The sequence below is a fragment of the Scomber japonicus genome, chromosome 10 (genome assembly GCF_027409825.1).
Source record: "Scomber japonicus isolate fScoJap1 chromosome 10, fScoJap1.pri, whole genome shotgun sequence".
In the NCBI taxonomy this organism is placed as follows: Eukaryota; Metazoa; Chordata; class Actinopteri; order Scombriformes; family Scombridae; genus Scomber; species Scomber japonicus.
This window is the reverse complement of record NC_070587.1, coordinates 26,185,848-26,208,813: the sequence shown is the minus strand read 5'-3', so window position 1 is coordinate 26,208,813 and position 22,966 is coordinate 26,185,848. Positions and strand designations below refer to the sequence as shown.

The 22,966-nt window shown below is 37.3% G+C and overlaps 1 protein-coding gene across 1 annotated transcript in view; it reads left to right on the top strand.

The window, feature by feature from the left end:
• Positions 1-14,662: 14,662 nt before the first annotated feature.
• ascc3 (activating signal cointegrator 1 complex subunit 3) overlaps positions 14,663-22,966 on the top strand; it is a 166,075-nt gene continuing 157,771 nt past the window's right edge. Inside the window, exons 1-3 of the mRNA XM_053326740.1 lie at positions 14,663-14,703; positions 15,438-15,572; positions 19,843-19,993. Coding sequence (XP_053182715.1) covers positions 15,483-15,572; positions 19,843-19,993 — 241 coding nt within the window. The 5' untranslated portion in view covers positions 14,663-14,703; positions 15,438-15,482. The remainder of the gene's footprint in view (positions 14,704-15,437; positions 15,573-19,842; positions 19,994-22,966) is intronic.

Here is a 22,966-nt window from a genome sequence, read left to right as displayed (position 1 = left end):
CACTTTCTACGACTCCTAAACCACTTTCTGGAGTATTTACTGCATTTTATTGCATTTAGAAATATTTGTGAATTTGTATGCATACAAAAGTAATTAAAATATGGTTTATAATCTCTCTGATATTTCTTTGATTTCATTATTCCATTCAACTATAAATGTCAATTCCATCCTAATAACAATTAGTACTTTACATAAATAAAGGCAGGTCTTGACCTTTCCTAAATTGCAGATGTATTAACAGTTAGTTGACATGAATGCATTTGGTAGATACTTTTATGCAACTTGACTTAAAAGTGATTAGGTAGCCTGTAACAGCATTAGGTAGTGAACATAGCAATAGAATACCAATAACAATGTTAAGGAGGGAAGCCAGTTTTGCTTACATTAAAGTTCAGAACAATGGTTCTTGAAAAGTTGAGGAGAGCACACACTTATTTGGTTTATAGACTCCATAGTGGTCATGGGTATTATTCTGTCAAAAGTGTGGTATTATATATTCTTCTAATGGCCTCTCCAACATGAATCTTATGGCGAGCAATTTCCTGTGTCTGCAACACTAAGAATGTTGGTATTATATGACTGACATTTATGGCAGACAAGAGGTCACTAATAAGGACACCTTTATCTACCATTACCTTGTCCATTTCCTCTAACAAAGTGAGAATCTCAGATGACTTTATGATTACTTTGACCCTGTATACTGACAAAAGAAAGTGCACCAGATTGGTTTATATACCAACTAAAGACTGGTCGTTCCTTTGTAATAAAAGTAGGTTTCTGTATCTTTGAAATGGCCAATTGTATATGTGAATTATGATCATATTGTGTATGTTTATTCATGTGTTTTGTAATCAAGGCTTGCTCTCAATTGACCTTCCCTGAATAAATAAAGGATTCAATCAATACGAGACTCTTTTAATCCCATAGATGATGAGCTGCTAATCTGATGTCTCCTTTATAAAAAGCAGAATTTCAAGTTATAACCGATCAGTTTGATGTGTGGTTAGCAGCGTAGTGTCATCAGATGTTTTAAATAAGGTAAACCCAATGAACAGTCGTGCATAACGGCACTGTGTTCTGGTGCAGCACTACTCAGAGGCTGCAGATTTATCGACATATCAGTCCTGCTGCTCTCAGATGCTGCAGGGATTTAATGGAGAAGGAGAAGCTTTTCATAAAGTATAAAGCCAGATATTGTATCAGTAGTCTATGTTATGCTCACAAAAGTTCTATTACAGTCATATGCTCCGTTTTAGCAACAGCTTAAATTTTTTACCTTGTCTGCAAAATGCAGTTATTTGACAAAACTTATTTGGCAAATTGTGTGATGAATCAACATTGTCAGGAAATGTAAAAAAAAAAAAAAAATACACTGGAGGGAAACTTTCAGTTCTAACTGAAATAGATTTTTTAAATATTTTAAATATACTCCAGACTTTGAATCGAGTGTACCCGATTAGAATTCAATTCGGAAACTAAAAGCCAGGAGTTGGGAAAGAAAATCCCTCTTCAGAGAAAAAAAGTGAATAATTCAGAGTCCATTCTTTTGAACAAGCTGCCAACAAATTACCAAGAGTCCAGAGTCAGAGAGCATTTAACAGAACCAAGCTGCATTCTCTCTACCACACATACACACACACACACACACATGCACGCACACACACACACACACACACACACACACAGGAAAACAACGGCATCAGGTATGGAATTCACAGATACACACACACACACACACACACACACACACACACACAACGATGCACACACACACACACACACACAACGATGCACAAACACGCACTTTTTTGCCCCTTAAAAATGTATTCTCAGCTTCTCACTAAGCACATTCAACTTTCAGATACATTTTCACTCTTGGACACAGCACCAGTCAAAAGTTTGGACAAGGAAGTGCAACTTTTGACTGGTGCTGTATGTATTCTCACTTTAAGATACTAATTTAACGGTACAAAGAATATAGGTACTGTATGTAAGATGGGACTGTATGTGTGTATGATTAAAATACATGCATGTGAGCAGGTTCCTGTCCAGTATCATGGAAGGAAGACATAAAACACACGTATCACAATTGGATAATTAAGGTGATTTTTGAAGGATTCTGAAGTCTTCCTTTAGAGGAAACGGCACATAACTGCTCACTTTCATAAGCAGTCATCAAAAGATGAAGATATCCAATACAAGAACTCCAGTGAGTTGACATTTTGCCTGTTTATTTCTAGTATGAACACATTTTCTGTTACATGTGGGACACTGTAGGTGAACCCATGTGCAGACTCTTGAGACAGGAAGGTGAAATGAGAAGGTAATTTAATGATAAACTCAGAAACACAGGCATACAGGGGGGGCCTACCAAAACAGAACAAGTTCAAAGGAGCAAGGCAAGCAGCCAGGTAACTAACAGGCAGGAAGGTCAAAACCACAGGAACAGCAGGAACAAACAAAGCACAGGACCAGAGACAGACTGGATCAGGATGGCTAGAAAGCAAATGTCCAGTGAAGCAACTAAAACTAACTGGCTGGGAATGAATGTCTGAGACCGGTATATGAACTGAGGAGCTGATGAATGGCATCAGATGCAGATAGTTACTGAGTGGAAAGAGATAGATGTAGATGGGGGAAGGAGGGAAAGTCCGAGGGCATCTGGTGGTCAGTTTGAGAATGACACATCTGGGGAATTGGATAAAAGAACATGGTTCGAGAGCTGGGGATGAGAATGCAGCTGCAGAGAGGGACTGAGGAACACACTGACATTTTCAGACTGACAGAAATTCAAATACAGAATTGACAGAATGTGATCACAGAATTTTCTATGTTAAAGTTAGACTGTCCTAACTGTGAGCATAGATAAACACCAGATTTATCACATTAACTCTCCAGTTTATCACTTTCACTATTTCTTCTGTCTGTATGGAGTATTATAAGGTGTTGCACCCTCAATAGTAATTCTGTAGAGGAAAGCTATTTTACAGATGTGCAATATAAGTTGAACAAGCATGGCACATGTATTTCCTGCTTTGAGAGGAACTTTCTAGTTAAAGTCACAGTGAAATGGAAGTTAATGCATCTTTATCTTCTGTAATGTGACACACAATATGTGCATGTTAAACATAATACATGAGCAAGGTATCAATACAAAGGGGTTTGGATTCCTCATAATTGGGCGTGGCTTAACCCTACATACTGTTCATATTCTACACCCTGGCAGTATGTTCTGGGACGATTTTGACCTGGTCTAAGACCTCATAAAAAGTGTTTATACCAAATTTATTTAGAACCACAGATGTGTTTAGAAAGTATTTAGAGTGTATTCTTTAGCTTTTACATCACTCATTTATGGAGAAAGAACAGCTACTATCACACAATATCATGTCCTATTTGACCTAAGACATAAAAATGTAATGATTGAAATGTATTCTTATTATATTTAAAGTAAAAATAACAAGAACTTTATGGAAGTGTGGGAATGATATTTGGGATGTTTTTACAGCTGCCACATGTCAAAACAATATGTAAGGGTTAAGATAATACCTACATCTCCCTCATGATGGTAGATCAGGAGGAAAAGGACAATGGAGAAACAAATACATTTGACCTCAACTGTTTTTTCTGATTTGTGAACAATGTTTTATCAACTGACACACACTGCTTTATGTGATACTGCTCTGCTAGTTACAGCCCACAAACTGTAAATGTAATAGTAAAAAGTAAAAGGTAATATATTAATCTGCAATAAGTTAAAATCTTATTGAAGTTAAAAAGCTTATAAAAGAAACAATTCATTAAAAAAGGCTGAGATATGATTAAAAAGACCATAAAGTCACCATAGATATGAGTTAAAAACAGTAAATGTGAAGGGTTAAAAAACAGCTTAAAACTGTAAACTCATCAGATGTCTAAGAAGGGGTTAAAATGTTACATAATCTCTTATTCATTTCATTGTTTGTTTTATTTGTTACAGTTCAAAACTAAGCTAGAATAATCTCTGTCTTCCACTAAGGAGGTCTAGATGTGTAAGAATCTGGGATCGATTATTTTGGTCTGTGCCTACATACGGGGGATAGCGCGTGCAATGTTTTCCTCACGTCACTAAGCTCTGGTTGAGGACTGTGTTACCTGTGTGATTATTTAGTCCTGTTTGCTAGGTATGTGGTGGATAATGTGAACTGTGACAGTAACAGAGCAGACACTTTAGTTAAAGCGATGCTTCTGCGTAATTTCGACCTAGCGTCATATGCACCATTTCATCTATCTAAACACCACTGCAGCCCTTTTTTAAAATTTGGTCGCAAAATAGTGGAGTCAGAGCCATCAGCCGAATGTCTTAGTACAGGCGCTAACGGGACCACCAGTGTATCTGGCAAATGACCCCACTAATAATGCCTGGATTGTTATCAAACTTCTACAGTAGTACAAATAGAGTCTTTACTCATAAATCCATGCATTGGAAAGTTTGTAAGTACACCAAGAGTTTATTAAAATAAACACTTACCTGATGGCTTTTACTCTGCTGCTACTGCTAAAGCTGTAAACATCGTCGAGATCTCGCGCAATCACTGAAATATCGTGTGATCGCGCGAGATCCCACACAGAGCCTTCCATGTGCTCTGTGCGCTAGGTCGAAATTACACCGAACCATCGCTTTAAAGTTAGATAAAAAGATACAACTAAAGAATGATGATAGTAAAATAATGTACAAAATTAGAAAAAAAGAAGTAAATGAGGTATGAATGATGAGTGATGAGGGATCTTTATACATAACACCAAAAAATGATTTCTGACAGAGATTAGATGACTATTAACACAAAACCACTGCATTAGAATTTGGACACTGTATTTTCATGAATGATATCTTACACTGCCCCTCATAGGGTGGCCACTCAAACAGCATGCAATTTCAAAGCCACTTACACAGTCATAAACACAAAGAAATACACCCTTCTCATGTATGCACGTATATATGTGTCCATAAACAGACAATACTCCACTAGCTTAACAAAGAGAAAGCGTGTAGTAGGTTGTGTGCAGCTTTCAAGGAGGTGACTTATGTGGTGTGATGTATGTGGTGGTGGCTGCACCGTGGGAGAGAGGGTCCTCACCATGGCGCTCACTTCAAAATGTGAATATTTAGATGGATTTGTGCCTTGAGGGAGAAGCTGGTAGCAGCATCCTAGAAGCACATTAGCAGGGTGTTGAGCAGCCTTCTGACAAAAACAAATGACCCCCGTATGCCACAGGAGATACCAACGAGCTCCTTGATTGTTTCTGTAGAGAGCCAGAAGTGCTTCTCAGTTGTGGCAGGATGTCTCATCTAATGTGTCCACATACCCTACACATACTGTGTCTAAGGAGAAAAGAGAAATAATAAGACCGTACAGTAATAAGTGATAAATAGAATACATATTGGATTTTGCACCTGGAAATAGTCATAATTTAAATTCATTCCTATATTTTGGACTTTTCCCTTTTTCTTCTTTGATTTTTGCCGTGCTTGTGGCAAGGCCTCAGGATGATGATGATGATGTCAGTCGGTCAAGCAACCATCTATTGGCCAGATTGACATTTGACACTGACATTTGGCACTGATATTCAGAGAATGATTTCAAATAATGTAGGTGACCCCTTTCCTTTTAGTCTGGCACCATCACTAGGGATGGATTATGAGTCTGTGGTCTCCTGAGCACAGATGTCTCCTCCCTCCCTCCCACCCAGCAGAAACTAAATTACAATAAAATGAAGATCAGATCACACTCAGTACTGGCAGATATAACATATTAGAGGATCAGACATAAAAAAGAAGCTAGTGGGACATCTCTAGAGTTGAACGAGCACTGTCACTTCAAACACAGGCTCTGGCTTTAGGCCTGCTCTGAACCATTAGGCGCTGTGCCCAGTATGCCCATTTAATCATCTATCAATCAATCAAATACGCAGATTGCCTTGAAATCATCTGAAAACAATGACTTTTTTTATTTGAATGATCCTATGACCTTTCCCTTAGCATCACCTCCAGTACTATTGGTAAGGCCCAGAGGTTTTCTACAAATGATCAGTGAGTGGTATGAACTGTGCAGAGGTTTGTTTGTCTGTACTTTTAGACTGTAGAGTAGAGTAGAGGTTTCTGGCACAACTTCACCTACTTCCAATGTGCATGAGAAGGGGAAAAGTCTAAAAAGGTCAAAGCATAGACCAACACGTTTCTGATCACGTCCTTCATCGTGGTAATTATAAAACACATTACAAATAACATTATACTATATATATATATATACATACATGCAAAAAAATAACCAATTATGTGCATCCAGACATGTATCAGCCAATGGGGTATCTAACAAGATGGGTTGGGTTTGTGGTCATGTGACTTCAGGCCAATCATTATCCCAGGCAGGCAGGAGGGCAAGGGGAGTATCCAATAAGAGGCATAGGTGACACCATATTTGGTCCATAAATCAGAAAAGTGCAATTATGGCAAGACTAGGCAAATGTATCTGTTTAGCGCAGGTTTACATATAACATAAAAAAAAAAATGCATCCGGAAAGAATATAAAAGCAACATGTGAAAAAATAAAAGGACATTTAAACACAATTAAAAGTGTTGAATTGGAAATTAAATGAAGCTCAAATAGAGTGAGAGTAAAAAGGGGTGATACCTGAGTTAGTACAGATGTAGCTTAATTCTAAACAGTGCCTATTGCTTTTGTACTTTTAATACTGAAATGTGTTAAAACAACAAGCTTAGCAAGGCCCACCATGACTTATGGAAGTGTGGCTCAGGTAGTAGGACAGCCATTGATTGTAGAGTTGGTGGTTTGATCACTGGGTCCTCCTGTGCAACCATTATCACCACACAAGGACATCATCATCATTATTATTATTGGATGATTCTGGTGGATTTGTCAGATCACAACATCATGTGATGACGCGACAGTCCATCTTATCAGGCTTCAAGTTAATGCGCTTGTGTCCAAACCACCGGTGGTAAGACAGTTATAGACAGTGATACAGTGGTATATTTTTAAAGTGCCTGCCCCTTTCCAAACTGTTTCCAATGTCTCTGACATGTCAGACTAGCAAGAACCTGAAATACATTCAATGTAGGAAAACACTGTGGTTAGGATTAATATAAATGTGAAGACTAATTGCAGGTTTTTGATAGGGCACAATGATGTGTGTGTGCGTGTGTGTGGGTGGGTGAATGATAGGCTTGGTGAAGTGCTTTGTCCTACACAGGTAGAAAAGCAGGACAAAGTAAAAGGCATGCATTTATGTCAGTTTAATACAAAAGAAGCAATTATCCTCCTGGTCTCCTGCCATAATCACACTATGATTTTAAGACTATGTTACACAATTCTTAGATTTTTGCTTTTCATTCATAGAGGAGAAAATAGAACATGCAAGCATTGAGACTCTTAATTAAATACAAATGCTCATCATTATAGAATAAACTATGATAACTGTCACTCTAAAAAAATATGTAAACACACACTGTACCAAAACCTGATTGCAGGTTTTCTTCATTTCCAATTTAACATCTAACTGTTGTGCCCTTTTCTTTTGCACTCATGTGTTCAGTAATGCTGTATGCATGAAATCTGTTTGCCTCATTGATTTAGTAGTTTTCTTTACAGTTTGGGTGGTATTACTTTGTCTTTGCCCATGGTAATGTCATCCACTGAATATTCACTTGGAATGTGGTTTATGTTGGATTAAACACTATCAGGGATGACAAGTCAAACATGAGATATTCACATAAATGAAACTCAAACTGATGGATCGTAGTGTACAAGCTTTGCCCTTTAGTGTGGTCTCAGGGACATGTGTGTGTGTGTTTGAGTGTTTGTGTGTTTGTGTGCGTGTGTAAGAGAAAGAGAGAGAGAGTGAATCATTCTCTCACTCTCAGTTTTCTCTCAGAGTTCTCTCGCAGCATTGCCAGAGTTCAGCGGACACCACTCATGCATACAGTGCATAAATGTGTGTGTGTGTGATGGGGGTGTGATATGGGTCTGGCCTTAGAGGACAAACGATACAGAGGAATAAAGCAAATGAAGTGAGAGAGAGGATGAGACACCTTCTTCATAGACTGGAGTTAGGATGAATTCCATTGAGCTTGTGTGATTGAATGAACATGGCAGGATGCTTTAAGTTCACTGTGGGCGAAATGCAACATTAAATGATCTCACACACATTTCACCCTTTTCCCTGTGTGGACAACATCAACTTTTCAGCTGACTGACAATAAACATGACTATAATCAACCCAGTTTCACATCAAATTATGTAATAGCCACGTTGTTATTTTTTTGTTTGTTTTTATTTTTTTGGCCTATTTTTTTCCACATCATGTGACTGTCAGATTTCTACAAAATAAAAAATCTATTTCACATTTTTAAGTTTTATGTTTTTTTCATCATTAAAATGCGTTTTGATAACATTTTTCGTATAAAATGTGCAATTTATTCTCATAATCCTAGGTCAGTGAATGTATATGATGTTTAGTTTGTGAATTATTACAGATAATCTTTCAGGCCTTCTATTGTTGCTATGGTGGTTGCTATGTACGCTGCTGAATCATTGTCTTTGCATTGTGCAGATGCATTGCATTGTTTGATGATGTTCTTTCAATTAAAAATGTTTTGATTTCAGATTGATTGAATTTGAAGTCCAGAATTTGAAGCTTTGTGATTGGCTGAATGGAGGATCCACTGCCCGATAGCATTTTCCTCACTGTTGCTATGGCTTTCTTTTAACGATATCTTTAACATTTCTCGAAAGAAAAACACACATTTTCCTTGATAACAATATGATAGTTTAATGTTAAGGCCATTAGTTTGAATTATTTCTCCTTCAGTTCTGAGAAATAAAGATTTTTTGTCAGTATTAATAGCAGAATGCTAAGTAACAGCATTGTCTCCAGGGCTGACTTAGCACATTCAACTCCTGTTTTGGATTGTCTGCTGTCAGTGAGCTGTTTTAGCAAAAGTGTTTCTGCTTTAGTTTCTGATTTTGGGCAAAGTTGATGAATCTGAGTCTTCTTTTGGCTTTATTGGTGGTTGGCAAACAGCTTTTTGGTGCATTGGTGCCACCCACTTATCTAGAGTTTGGACTAAAGAGCTGTCCTCTCACATATCTCAGCCAAACAAACAATTACAATCAAAACAACAAAGAAAATAATCATAATTGCATAAATAAAAGGGACTTTAAAATACTCTAGTAGGAATTTCCAACACCTTCCTGTTTTCGCTCTTGAATCCTTCTCATTGTATTTTTTTAAAACTTCTGGCAATACAATGACACAGTCTATTGTTTCCTCCTCTCCACATTATTCACACTTCTTATTGTGCTTTCCAAATACACAGATAGAAGTGTTCAGACTAGTATGACCATTCCTTCATCTTGTTTCTGATTGTGTCCTTCAGGCCCTGCGTTCCCCTGTTTAAGTCAAGTTAATGTGATCTTCCTCTATTATCTTTGCTCCATTCATTCAGCCACGTCTTTTTGACTTGTCCCTTAATCACCACTTTAGCTTCTAACTTACTAATATTTGCATTAACGTGACTACTCCCACTCTTCAAAGCCCCTTTCTGCTGCTTCATCCGCCTCCTCGTTCTCATCAACATGACCAGAAGACCCACACAAACCTGACAGACTATCACATTTGATGAATTCCGAATAATGACTCTAGTGTTTTCAAACAATAAATCATCTTTACACCTAGAGTGGCAAAAGTGGAAACTCATTAATGCTGCACACAAATCTGATATATCAGAACAGATATATCTTTAATAAGTCTCTGCCCACTCTCAACATGAATCTAAGGGATTACTGCTGTTGCTGCTGTTCTACCTGTGTTTGAGTCTTCAGAACCATCTGTAGAAATCTACAAGTAAATGGTAACTCCTTCTTACATTTAAAGTCTGTGTAAAGTATGAATAAATATGTGTTCTGAGTTTGACATACCACAGAAAAGTATGTTGTTAACCACCCTGCCAAATTTGAATGATTAAAAAAATCACCAAATATATGAAATTAGGCTTCAAAATTGTGTAAAAATCAGCCTCTTTCTCTGCTCCCAAACACTGTGGGAGTGCCCACCGAGCCCACTGAAGCCTCCGCCCCCTACCAAGTGTTGGGGTGGCTAGCTCCGTGGCTAATTCAGCTAACTGGCTAACTGTAGACTGTAGTAGTAGTAGTAGTGTGTGCTGAATGTATTTCTACCTCTACAGCAGCAGGGGCGGGTTTATGATTTTCAGACCCGCCCACTAAATCCTGAACACAGAAATGTTGAAACACAGTTTGTGAAGCCTAGCTCCACAATTCAAATCTAAACAGGTTGAAATACTTTTTACACCTTTTTTTAGAAATACATTTATGACCTATTTAATGTGTTTAGAAGAAAATGTCAGAATTCACTTCACATGGTCTTTAAATGATCAATCCTACAGTTTTCTCCCATGGTCATCTTTTACCCATTCAAGAAGACTAAGATCCACCAAAGTAACCAAAGAGCTATATCTGTCAGAACAACAGTTGGAGAGTAACTCCTATCAAGCATCCACATTTCACTAGTCTTCTATTTAACAACTCAATTGAAGTTCTTTGTCAGCCTGTTTCCATGTTCCAGCATGGCTCAATAGCACTTATTGTAGGGTTGTCATGTTCTTGTAAACTGAGCCGATGTCATCATGTTATTGTCTTGTTAACTCCAGCTGCATTTCCCCCCATTTCAAATGTTTTAAAAGCCTCTCTATGTGTTCTTATATTCTCCTTGTGCTTGTATCACCTCCAGTATGACCTGCATGCCACGCATCCATAATCCAGAACTGATCTTATTAGATCTATATATTTATAGCTTTCAAAGCAGACCAGTCAGCTCCCCACTCTGTTCCCACCAAACATCTCATCATCACATTTAAAACTGTGATTGGAGATGGTCTTCAGAGCATTTGATTTAACATTTAAAGCCTTTTTACACTTATTTAAAACTTGATTGGTATTTGCTTTCCAGGTAAAAAATTGAATGAGTCTATCATTTTCAGCTCCTAACCATTTAAATACATTTGGACGTCTGCTCCAATTTTCGTGCTTGTTAGGAAAAGCATATTTGTTTTCTCAATGGGAAAGTTAAGTTTCCATTGCAAAGACCACAGCACCACTCTATTGTTTCCTGCAACATGTTCAACATTCATACCTTTGCAAACAAAGATCTCCTGAGACACACACCATCAAAGGACTTATAACACGTTTTTATGGCATTTCATTATCCACAGTATAGGTTGATGAAAATGTTCTTTCCACTCTTACCTGTGGAGAGTAACTGTTCAAAAATTCCTTCACCCATCTTAACATTTTACCTACTATTCCTAATCTTTATTCATTACTTTTGATTAATAACCTTTCTTCCCACAATAAGTCTTGAGCTTTTTGCACATCAAATATACTGTTACTACCGTACAACCTACTTATTCACTTGTGCTTTCCTCACCTCTGATTCTAGCTATAGTATCAGATCCACTGTTCCAGTCTTCCCCTTTTCTAAATCCACCTTGATGTTTAGATATAAGATTCCTTACATCCAAATAAAATGTTAACTCTTTCTGTAAGCATATGTTTCATGATTTTGCACATGTGGGATTAGATATCCATGCAGCTGGTCTGTAGTTAGATGGATTAGTGGGATCTTTTCCTGCTTTCTTGATGAATATTATAACTGCTTGTGTCCAACTATGTGTTAATTTTCCTTCCTACCAAACCTTGTTATATAAATGTAATATGACCTCTGATGCTACATCAGACAGATGGCTCCACATGGTATAGCAGATCTGATCTTTTCCCAGAGCAGTTAGTCCTGATTTACATACAGCCCCTTTTCATTTCCTCTAATGTGAAGGGAGCATTAATTGCATCATCCCTCTAACATATCGTTCCCACAGGAAAGTGGTGTCCAACTTTTGGACACCACTGTATCTGCTTTTGTTTCATCTTCATTAGCCAGCACCCAATCATTTTCAAACACTGGGTCCCCTCATTTTCTTTACCATTCCCCATACTTGCTTGATCGGAGTGTTTATGGAGTCCCAAATTGTTCTCCAATACTTTCTTTTAGCTTCTTTAATAGTTTTTTACATTACATTGTTTTATACTGTATGAAATATTGAAAGTGTGAGTGATTTTTAAAAGCACCTTTAAAAGCCTTATATTTATTTATTACCTTCACTACTACATAATTCCACCACCGAACTAACTTCCACCTTCCACCAGCTTTCCTTATATTGGTAGCCCCAATTATGCCATCTCTGACATTTACTTTAAATATTGCTATAACATGTTCTTTATCATTTTAAACATGTTTCATTATCATTCTGAAATTTTCCCACTGAGCCTTTCAAAGCTTACCCTGCTTTCACTATAGATAAAATAGAGCAGTGGTCACTCCAACACTTGTATGATTCATTACCTCCCACAAACAAAAACCTGCCAAGGACTCAATCACACATGTACGACAATGAATCCTCATGAAATTAAACACACAAGTCCCAAGGAGTCACTATCCAGCCATTCCTATCAGTCCTGTCCTCTCTGCCTGGAGTACTATGGGATTAAATGAGCCTTTTTCAATGTAGTACCTTTATTTCATCCAGTTCACAACCTCTGGCTTTGAAATTCATAGAAATTCATAATAACCAAATGTCCATCCTCTAACCAAACTTCAATAACTACATACTCCAGATATTTCCCTTTTTCTATTTCTCTAAAGAAACACATGCTTCTCCATTACCCCTTTCTCAATGCCTATCCTTGAATCACAAAATCTAAATTAGGTTTAAGCCATGTCTCTTCTACACATATTATATCAGGTTTAAATAATAACCTTTGAAAATCCTTTAAATTCTTGGTCATGTGACAGTAGAGTCCATGCATTGCACTGAGTAAAACTAATCCTGTGAACAAGACTCTTTAACTGTTCCAAACTGTTCCTGAACATCCATCCCAGATACTTGAATATTTAAATATCTTGCTGCACTCTTTACAATGACTTGCCTGGAGCATGCAGTTAACAGCAATATACTTCCATCTCCCATCTGACTCTTTGTCACAAGTTGTTCAGATGACTGTTCCTTGTGTTTCCTCTGAACTACCTTTACTGCTTCTTATATATCCATGTTACCTTATACACTTTCACTGCATTCTTTCTCACATCACAGCTACCATAGAGGCATAACTATGTTAACTTTTCACAATTAACACATTTCATCTCTGCCCCGTCCTCACATTTCCAATATTCATGAACACCTCCACACCTTCCATACTTTTGTTGCCCTTTACACCCTCTTACACTGTAACTTATAACCCACTCTTACTTTATCAGGAACTCTTGGAAATCCAGCAACACTGATAAACTATGAACCTTCTCTCCTTCCCTTCTTGCTTGCAGACATTTAATGCTAATAACTTTACCACCTCTAATGCCTGACCTCAAATCCTTCAACTTTTGCTCCACCAGGTTGCCATATAACCTCTCACCTCTCTCACCTGTCTTTTTGGCTTTCTCCATCATTTTGTTACACACTTTAGTCAGCGTCATCACTTATTCTCTCTGCTTCTTGTCTTTACTCTTGATTAACAACATCACCCAACACTTTCACCAGTTTCCTCCATCAAAGCTAACGCCACCAAACTAACTTTTCTTATATTATTTCTTTCCTTAAACTTCAGAATGAGTTTAAAACTTTCATTCTCAACAACCATGGCCATATATTTTATTATTATTATTATTATGTTTTTTCTCAGGCTCCACAGAAATATAACAGATGGTTTGACCTATTCTCTTGAAGACACCTAGTCTGTGTCCAAAACAAAATATGGAGTTACAATGTTTCTACTTGACAGCAGCGTTATGAAATGGAAATTACCAAGAAAATTAAGTCTCATAATTGACTACGGTATTTTATTTGTTGATTTTATGGCTGGGTGAGTGACGATTGGTTAGCAGGCACAATAAATGGTGGGTATGTTGTATCAACAAGTAAGAACAGAAAGAAAGAAAAAAACAAAAGGACACGGAAGAGGGAAAAAAAGGCCTAAAAATTAATAGCTATGTCAAAAATGTAAGAAGAAGAGGTTGGAGCATACATTAGTTTTGGTGAATGAATGAACCGTGACCTTCTGTGCATTAACATTATTTATTTTATGTTTACAGCATATGTTGGCCATATACCTGGTGACTGTGGGTTTTTTTTTTTTTTTTTTACAATGACAATAAAATGAATCTTGAATGAATGAATGAGTTTAGAATGAATCTACTTCTTTGCTTCCTAAATGCCCCCCAACCCACCTCCCGCTATCACTATTCCCTCAATACTGACTACAGATATATACTTCTCAACAACAGCGCGCCAGTTTCCTCAAAACTCAGCAAACATCAATATACCCTCGTTTTAATTTAAAACAGTCTCCGCCCACCTTTACATCGGTGTACGCCGGTGAAATGAAAAGCGAACTGTGTGTAACGTGTCAGTTTTCCGTGTGTATGGGCACTGTAGTCTTTTCTGCAGTAATCGCTGCGAAGTAACTGTCTGACAAACTACAACACCCACAATTCTTAGCGCGCCAGCCCCTAGTGTTGACATCCGCCGGTAGGCCACTCACACCGCCTGACAGTTGTCTCTACCAGACGCGTTAGAAGGTACTTATTGAAATGTGAAGTTATATATTGTTTAACAGGCTCTGTTAAATGTTTTGAAGCCATTCCTGTGTTTAGTGTTAACTCTTCCTCACAGGACTGAAGATAAAACGTTCAGGAGAAGTAGCAAAACAGCTGACAAGCTAACACTCGTTAGCAACACAGTCTCACATGTTATGGAGCATCTTTCACTTTGCTGTGTTTAAAGTTATTAAAAGTAGCAGAAGACAAGTTGTCATTCATACAGTAGTTCATGTTAAATATGACACATTGTCCCCGGAATGTACCTTTTTATTTTTTTTATATGGAGACAGTGTTCATGTTAGAAACAGCTGACTTGTTATTATCATCATTATAGTGAACCGTGTTGTTTAATAAGATGCAAATCTATCGTTTCCAGTCTTTAGTTCGGTGTAAACTTAAACCGATAAACAGCCTTTGTTTACCTCCTAATCTGACTTTTAGAGCAGGTCTCTCTCTCTCTCTCTCTCTCTCTCTCTCTCTCTCTCTCTCTCTCTCTCTCTCTCTCTCTCTCTCTCTCTCTAACGACATTACGTCACTTACAGGTACAGGTTACATATACAGATACATAACACATGAAAATACACTGACTATGTTTTACACTGTGTTTAGAAAGACAGCTTTACATCAGCAGCTTTTGGAGCATATAGAAACCTTACAGTCATGAAAGTTAAGCTTACTGTGTGTGTGTGTGTGTGTGTGTGTGTGTGTAACAGTTCTAGAAATCAACAGGAGAAGCAGTGTATGGAGGAGAGAGAAGCATGGCTCCGCCAAGGCTCACTGGTGCCCTCCGCTCCTTCTCCAATGTCAGCAGGAAAGAAGACTTCACTGAACAGCTGTATGATCTGAAGGTGAGTCAGGCCTGGAATGAAGTGCAGGGATTGTTTGAAGATTTCATCAAATGATAGTGGATAATTGGGAACTAGCATTGTCACAACAGAACTTTAACTTTCAAGTGTAATGTGGAACAATTTTGATAGCATATGTCCACATTTGTTTGCATATACTCATTGACAGATGTCTGATTTGGGCTGTGACATCACCAGGGTTTGTTTTAACCTTAACAAAATCTAAGGATGCACAGATATATCAGCCACATATCAGTACCGACTGATATTCCCATTGTTGACTAACATTGGCCTATCAGTAAATAAGATCCAATTAGCCAATATCAGTGGACGATGTTCTGTTTATTTGTGGTCAGACGGTCAGATTCAGACAGTAGTAGCAACAGTAGCAGTAGCTTTGGTAGTACAAGTACAGAACATTCTTCTTATTCAGTAGTTAATTGTTTGGCAGGCTAAAGGGATTTTGAAGCAGTTGTTTAAAAAAAGAAAAGAAAAAACAGAATTTCTGTTGAAAGTTATTAAAGATCACTTCATGAATTTTTGCTCATTCCAAGATAGTGTAATGATGAGCTGAATTACTTCAAAACAATTCAGTTTGTTTTGTTTTTACAATGATTTCTTTGTTTCCCTTTTGGAATAAATAACAACATAATAACATCATCAATAACATCAACCAAAAATAGCATAATATTGCTTACCGTTCAAATTTTTATTTTAAAAATCGGCCCAAAATTTCACTATAGGTGCATCCCTAATAAAAACACCAATATCCATCATGACAAAATCATGACAGCACATTTTCCCACACTGCATGTTAGTTCACTTACCAAAATATTTGACCTATTGTATCATGTCAATATTTTATTTTGCATACTTATCCACCTCCCTTTTCTCTGCTACATGGACAAACTCCAGATGTTTCCATTTTGGATGCCTGGAATATCCACAAAGACAACTCAGTCACTTTTTAGTTACAACATAGCTTTTAGCATCAGTGTGTGTGATCATAGTCCGCTGTGAGAGAGTGAAAACACACCGATACTAAGCTTGACACATGGATTTCAAGTGGCTAATGGCACCTAGTAGCAGTATGAACACTACCCACAGTTAGCTGTTGCAGGTAGTGAGAAATGAGTATCCCAGACCATCAACAGGTAGGAGGAGGACATAAGAGCAGCGGCGCCCCCTCATGTTAGTAATGTTAGTATGTATGTATGTATGTATGTAAAACCATCCATCAGGTTACTAACATCCATGAAGAACAAAGTGCCAGTTACTGCTAGTTGTTTAATTAAGTGTTATATTTGTAGTGGATATTTGAAGTTGCAGCCTTTCATTTTTTGGCCACTTGGGGGCAGTGCAACAAGTTATAAACACTGACATATTATCACCTTCTAAGTCTGATATGGATAACATGTTAGCGAACACATGCAGTACTTAGAGAGCAACATTAGTATTTATTTTTATAGTCCTGTCATTTTGATCCGTGTACAGTGAGGGATAGGAATGGAGAACCACTTCCAAACTGTCCAAACCCTTTTTCAGAGCTCAGCTTCATATATTCATCAGCATTTTATCATCATTTTTTACATCAAGGACCCCTAAACTGACAAACTAAACCATGGATCCCCATTTGAGATATTGTACTGGAGCCCCCCCCCCATCTGTTAAGATTTGTTGCCTCAAGATGTTAAGATGTATTACTTATTGATGGATTAAGTGAAAATAAATTATTCCCCTTTTGCTGGAGAGGGTTAGGGTTAGGGTCCCCGGACCTCACTTTGAGAACTACTAGCCTAATGAATGACCTCAGCTCTATTTTAGAGCAGTTATGATGACCAGATACCACAGGCTGGTTTGTAAGAAGTTGACAGACTGATGTAGCAGCAGCAGGCTGATGCTCACCTTCCAGGCTTCTATTTTAGTGAATGTTGCCTAATGAAGCCTGAAGGAGATCTCTCTGAGATCAAACTGGTGCTTTATTCAATTTTTTGGGAGCTTTCAACACAGTTTGCAGTGCAGATGCTATTTTTGTTTCTTCATCAAGTCTTTAATTTAGCAGTTTATTAGAATGTGCATGCTCTCCTGTGTTCTATTTAAAGTAAAACCAGTTAGAAAGCATCAGGGAGAAGTTATGATGCACATAGTCAATACTGAAGGATTTCAGTGGTAAAGAATCAGGAGATAGATGGTAAAATACGTTGATTAGGAAGTCCCTATCCAAACTATCTATGGTGTAAAGAAGAGCAGCAGTAGATTGTGTCAAATGAATTGGATTTATTTTGTGGACATCAAACATATCTTATTTTGGATTTTGCCATTTCACAGCCTGTCCGTCATTATTTCATGTTTTTAAAAAAAAGTAAATCCCCTGTCTTTCACCACAGTGTTTCTCAGATCAGTCTTCTGTCCCTGAACCGGTATTCAGGCATCCACTTTTACCTGGCTCACCTCCCAGTTAAATCCTCTAAGTAGAAAAAGTGCTTCTCTAGTGAAATGATGGCTGAAGTCGCTGTGAGATAATCTCAGAGTTGATGTTAAAATGCTTAGCTTTAGGAGGTAGCTAGGTGCTGATTGTAATAGAGTCACTGTGTTAATTCTTCTCCCGACCTCAGAACCTGAACTCTCATACCTGCTCAGATTTAATACCTCACTGTTGAAGTATAATGGGAGAAGCTTCTATCCAAGTCCTCTAATGTTGAATTAAAACTAACAATTTATGCTCATGTACACTGACTTTACTACAAAATGCTGAGAAATAACCACAGAGTGAAAAGCATTCAGCATGCTTCTGATTAGGCCTGGGTATAGAACCTCAGTACTGTTTGGAGCCAACTTAAAGCAGTCAACACCACTCAATATTGAAAACTGTAGAGTACAGATTGCTGTTAGTGTCTTGTTAGATTCTTATCAGATTCCTTAATTAGACAGTTTGTGATTTAAACAATTGGAGCAAATGATTTAACACATTTGCCGATGATAGACTTGTGTATTTTGGCAAAGGTTTGTATGGCTGCATGTGTCCAGACAACGTCAAACATTTGAGAGGCCTTTTTTTCCTCCCATAAAATCAAATCATACAGTCGCAGTTCAGTGTGCTTTCTATTGGTTGTTGGGTTTTTGTTGAACTTGCTTCTGATGTCTGTGGCTCTTGAGTTTGAAAGACTCAACACTTAACCTGCCATTGGTTCTTTATCAAAAAATGATGATACATTGAAGTGTTTTTCAGTGCTGGATCCATGCTAGATACTGAAATTGAGAATATCTCATCTTTTGCTGTGCTGATGTTGACCATGACTCATGACTAACTTTAAGTGCAATACTAAATGACTGAAGTACTCATTTTAATGGTAGAAATTCATCTGGGCATGATTCATCACATGGAGAAGAGTTCATGTTCAGTGAGTCCGTCAAGTTTAGTGTCAGATTGATGTGAACTGTCTCAGGGATCAATCAATCAAACTTTATTTATATAACAGCTTTCATACAGGTAAATGTAGTTCAGAGTGCTTCATAAGCTGATAAGACAGAACAATTGACAACATAAAGAAAAGGAAGAAAAACAAAGAACAATTTGAGACCAATGCATACGAGAGGAAATCAGATCAAATGTAAAAAAATAAAAATAAGAAAGCTTTAGGATTTATTATAAAAATCTAAAATAAATAAGAAATAAAATAAGAGAAAAGGTTTGTTTAAGTTGGAGTACACATTAGGTTCAAACTGATTAAAAAGACAAAATAAAATGAAATAAATGAGACTAAAACTAGGTTTAAAAGGGATAAAAACGACAAACACATGAATAAAATCAATAAAATGAATCAGAAATCAGAAAATAACTTTAAATAAATAAAAGAGCAGAATAACATTTGAAAACAGAGCAAATAAAATTAGAAAATAGAAAGAAACATTTTTAATCAAATGTGAGGCTGAACAGATAGGTTTTAGTTTTAGTTTTGACCTTAAACCCCTCTTTCAGTTTTAATCAAGTCAAGTATATGTCATTTTTAGTAAATGAGCTTCATGAGAATATAAAAGTGTGGTACAGATTCTACAGTAAATATATAACTTCTATCATCAATGTGTCACACTGACTGCACCACATCCACTTCCTCTATAGAGTATCTGTGCAATGTACTGCCAAACTGTTATATATGGGCATATTGGTCTCATCCCAGTGGTCAGTTAGAAATATCTGTGCTTATTAGAGCAGTGAGTGCCACTGTTCTCCGTCTTGAAATGTAATGTTATTTTTTCCTGTGACTCATATTAGACCAAACGTCTGAAGAGACAGGAGCGCTTTGCCAGAGAGGGCCTGACGTGGCAGAAGATCGTCCATTTCTGCAGCGAGCATCAGGACAAAGTGAAGCAGCAAGCTGCCAATCAGGAGCTGAAGAGCCTCCTTCTAGCAGCCAAACAGATTGGTAATTAACTCCTCAGCTTTGAATCCATTGTCATTTCTTTCACTCTGTTTTCATGTGTTTTCTCGGCGTATATGACATAAAAGAGTGCTGTAGTCTGTTTTTAGATTGCTCATCTAAAAGTGATTATGAAACACTGAGTAGCAGCTGAAATTATCCTGTTATTGTTTCTGTGCCTTTGGATAAAGCAGGATTAGAAAGCATTGTTAGTTTAAAGCAGAGCAGTCCAATTAAAAGTAAAGACACCCAAATCACAAAAACACATATTTATTCACTTTGTGTTCTCATGACACATTGACATACAGATAGGTTTCATTGGAGTTTCTGTGTGTGAGATATCAGTAAAAGCAGAAAATGAAGTCCTGTGGATTAAACAGAGTAGAACATGGACATTGTTTCTGAATCTTTGAGCAGCACAAACTACCTTCACCTTCATTATATTGGGCTAGAAGCAGAAATCTCAGACACAGATGACTCAAACCCATGAGTGGAAGTAATAACCTACATTTGCTCTAGTTGCTGTAACAAATGTGTGTTATTTGTACCGGCACTTTCTTCAGTATTTTTAAAAAGTGGTGATTTTTGGACTCAACCAGTACTCCAATTTTTTGTTCTAGTATTGTACTTTGCTACATCTCAAGTCACATCAATAACAGACTATGAACAAAAGTTGAGAAACTGTCTAAAAAAAAAAAAGTTTTTCCCCATTTCAAATGTTTATTTAAAAGATGTTACTGAACATAGAAACTCACCACTCCCCCAAATAATGTAACAATCCTATGAGTTTATATTACAACCACTTAGTTTCTTAGTTTCACATTGTGGCTATGATTTTAGTGGACCTTATAAAGTAAGGTAAGGTCAACTTTATTGATCCCTCTAGGGGGAAATTCAAAATTGACACAATAGTAGCCTTGTAATGGTGATGTGATATAAAATAAAATAAAATAAAATAAAATAAAATACTCTATTCAATAAACAATCTCTAAAATAATCTGTAATTATATACATCTACAATATACATATACATATATAGAAGAGAATAAATGATGTTTTGTTTATCAGAAGGCACCAGGCTGCATTCTGTTAGTGACTGAGTAGACTGATGTGATAACACTTTATTAAATCAGGATCTAACTATGTCTGTGTCTTCCTGTTTATTATTGGAAGGCTGCTGGAAACTGTCTGACTTGACTTGCAGCTTGTTGTTGAGCCCGTTGTCTATGATAGGTGCCAGAGCGCAGGAATATTTTACTTTGTAACACTTTCAAGCAATGAGATGTCAAAAACTTTACTTCCAACATAGTATAGGGTTTATACCTTCAAATAGAAAATGACAGTGCTCTATCTTCAAATTGCTCAAATTCAATAAGCTTAATCTGGATCTAAAAATTCAAATCAAATCCAAAAATCTAGTAGTCAAATTGGCTTGGTCAAATTCAGATCCAGTATTTAAAATTCAGTTCTGAACAATTTAGTTTAGTTTAGTTCATTTTTGCACAAGTTAAGATTTACACAAAAAATTGACAGATAATGACAGATAATATATAGTTCAGAGAGAGGCAGAAAACCCGAACTGAAAAAATGTTCAAATGAAACAATATTACAGAAAATATAAAATATATATATGACCACATAAAAAAAAGAGTAAGTGTTGTAAGATAATTACTTAACTTCAGTAACCCTAAAGTAAGAGACTGAGAACAGCAGTCGTCGAACAGCTAAGTGGGACTTTCTTGATGATACAGCAAACACTGCAGACACCAACGAAACCATAACAACAGTTGAACAGCCCCCCCCAAACCCTGTATATTCAAACACTTTATACTAGTGTGTTGCGTGTGGGCGTTATTTGTTTAGTGTCTGGTCAACCTGACCCGACATGTTCAGCCGACATCAGATTTCCTGGCATGTGTTGGTGAGGGGGACATTGGCCTCAGTGTCTGTACATGATACATGAAAACTATAAGTGAAACATAGAGGATAAGCAATGGTGGATGGCATCAGTCAGACCTCTGGCCTATGAGCTGCTGTTCTGTCAGTCATGTGATTCAAGTATCTGTGACTGCTTAAAGTCTAGTATTTGATGATAAAGAAAACTGTACATTTCTATGTGTGGAAATGATACGTTTTGATGTTTATTTGAACATACACACATGCTGCCAACAGAGATGGTTGTCACACATCTGGACAATAGGTCAATGAATTCATTTCAAAAGACTTCCACAGCCCACAGCGCTCTAGCATAGGTGGTGGTCTGAAATACAAAGGGCTTACAGATAATTCTTAGAGAGAAGATAGTCCACCTGCAGCACTGCACAATGCATAGTATGGATTAAGAGCTCAGGGAAGTTTAGTGAAGGCTGGTAGAGCTCCATGTTAAGGCTCATGTATCGATCCCATTTCTCTCCTGATTCCTTAAAGAAACACACTGTAGTAACGTACATACTTGTCATACAGTAGTGGGGAAATGGTAATGGCACAGGTTCAGTAACATTACAGAGCTAGTGTAAAGGGATGTTTTCATGTCTTAATGTTTTTTCATTTAAAAAAAATTGCTGTCAACAAATGAAGATTACCTTTTATAGAAGAAAACATGTGTTGGATGCTGTAATCCCCAATCTGTACCTTCTACACTCAATTATAGAGCTCTGTCATGAAAGCCTGTGATGATTTTCATTTAGTTAGCTTTTCTCTCGTTCCACAGTCAGCAGAAACAGTATTTATTGTTATGATGCTCTGTGCTGCTTTACGTGCTGAACCCGCCCTCTGCTTATGTGACTGGATCCAAATAAGAAGTTGCTGTTAAGCACACTGTGGAGAGGATGAAAGCAGCCATTCTGCTCTGCTACGTGCTGCAGAGACTCAGATGCTTTCAGACCATTTTAATTGGTTTAAATCCTTTTCATCTGTTTTCACCCCCCCCTCTCCCCTCCCCTCCAACCTTCTTCACTCCATTCTCCCTCTGTCTCTCTG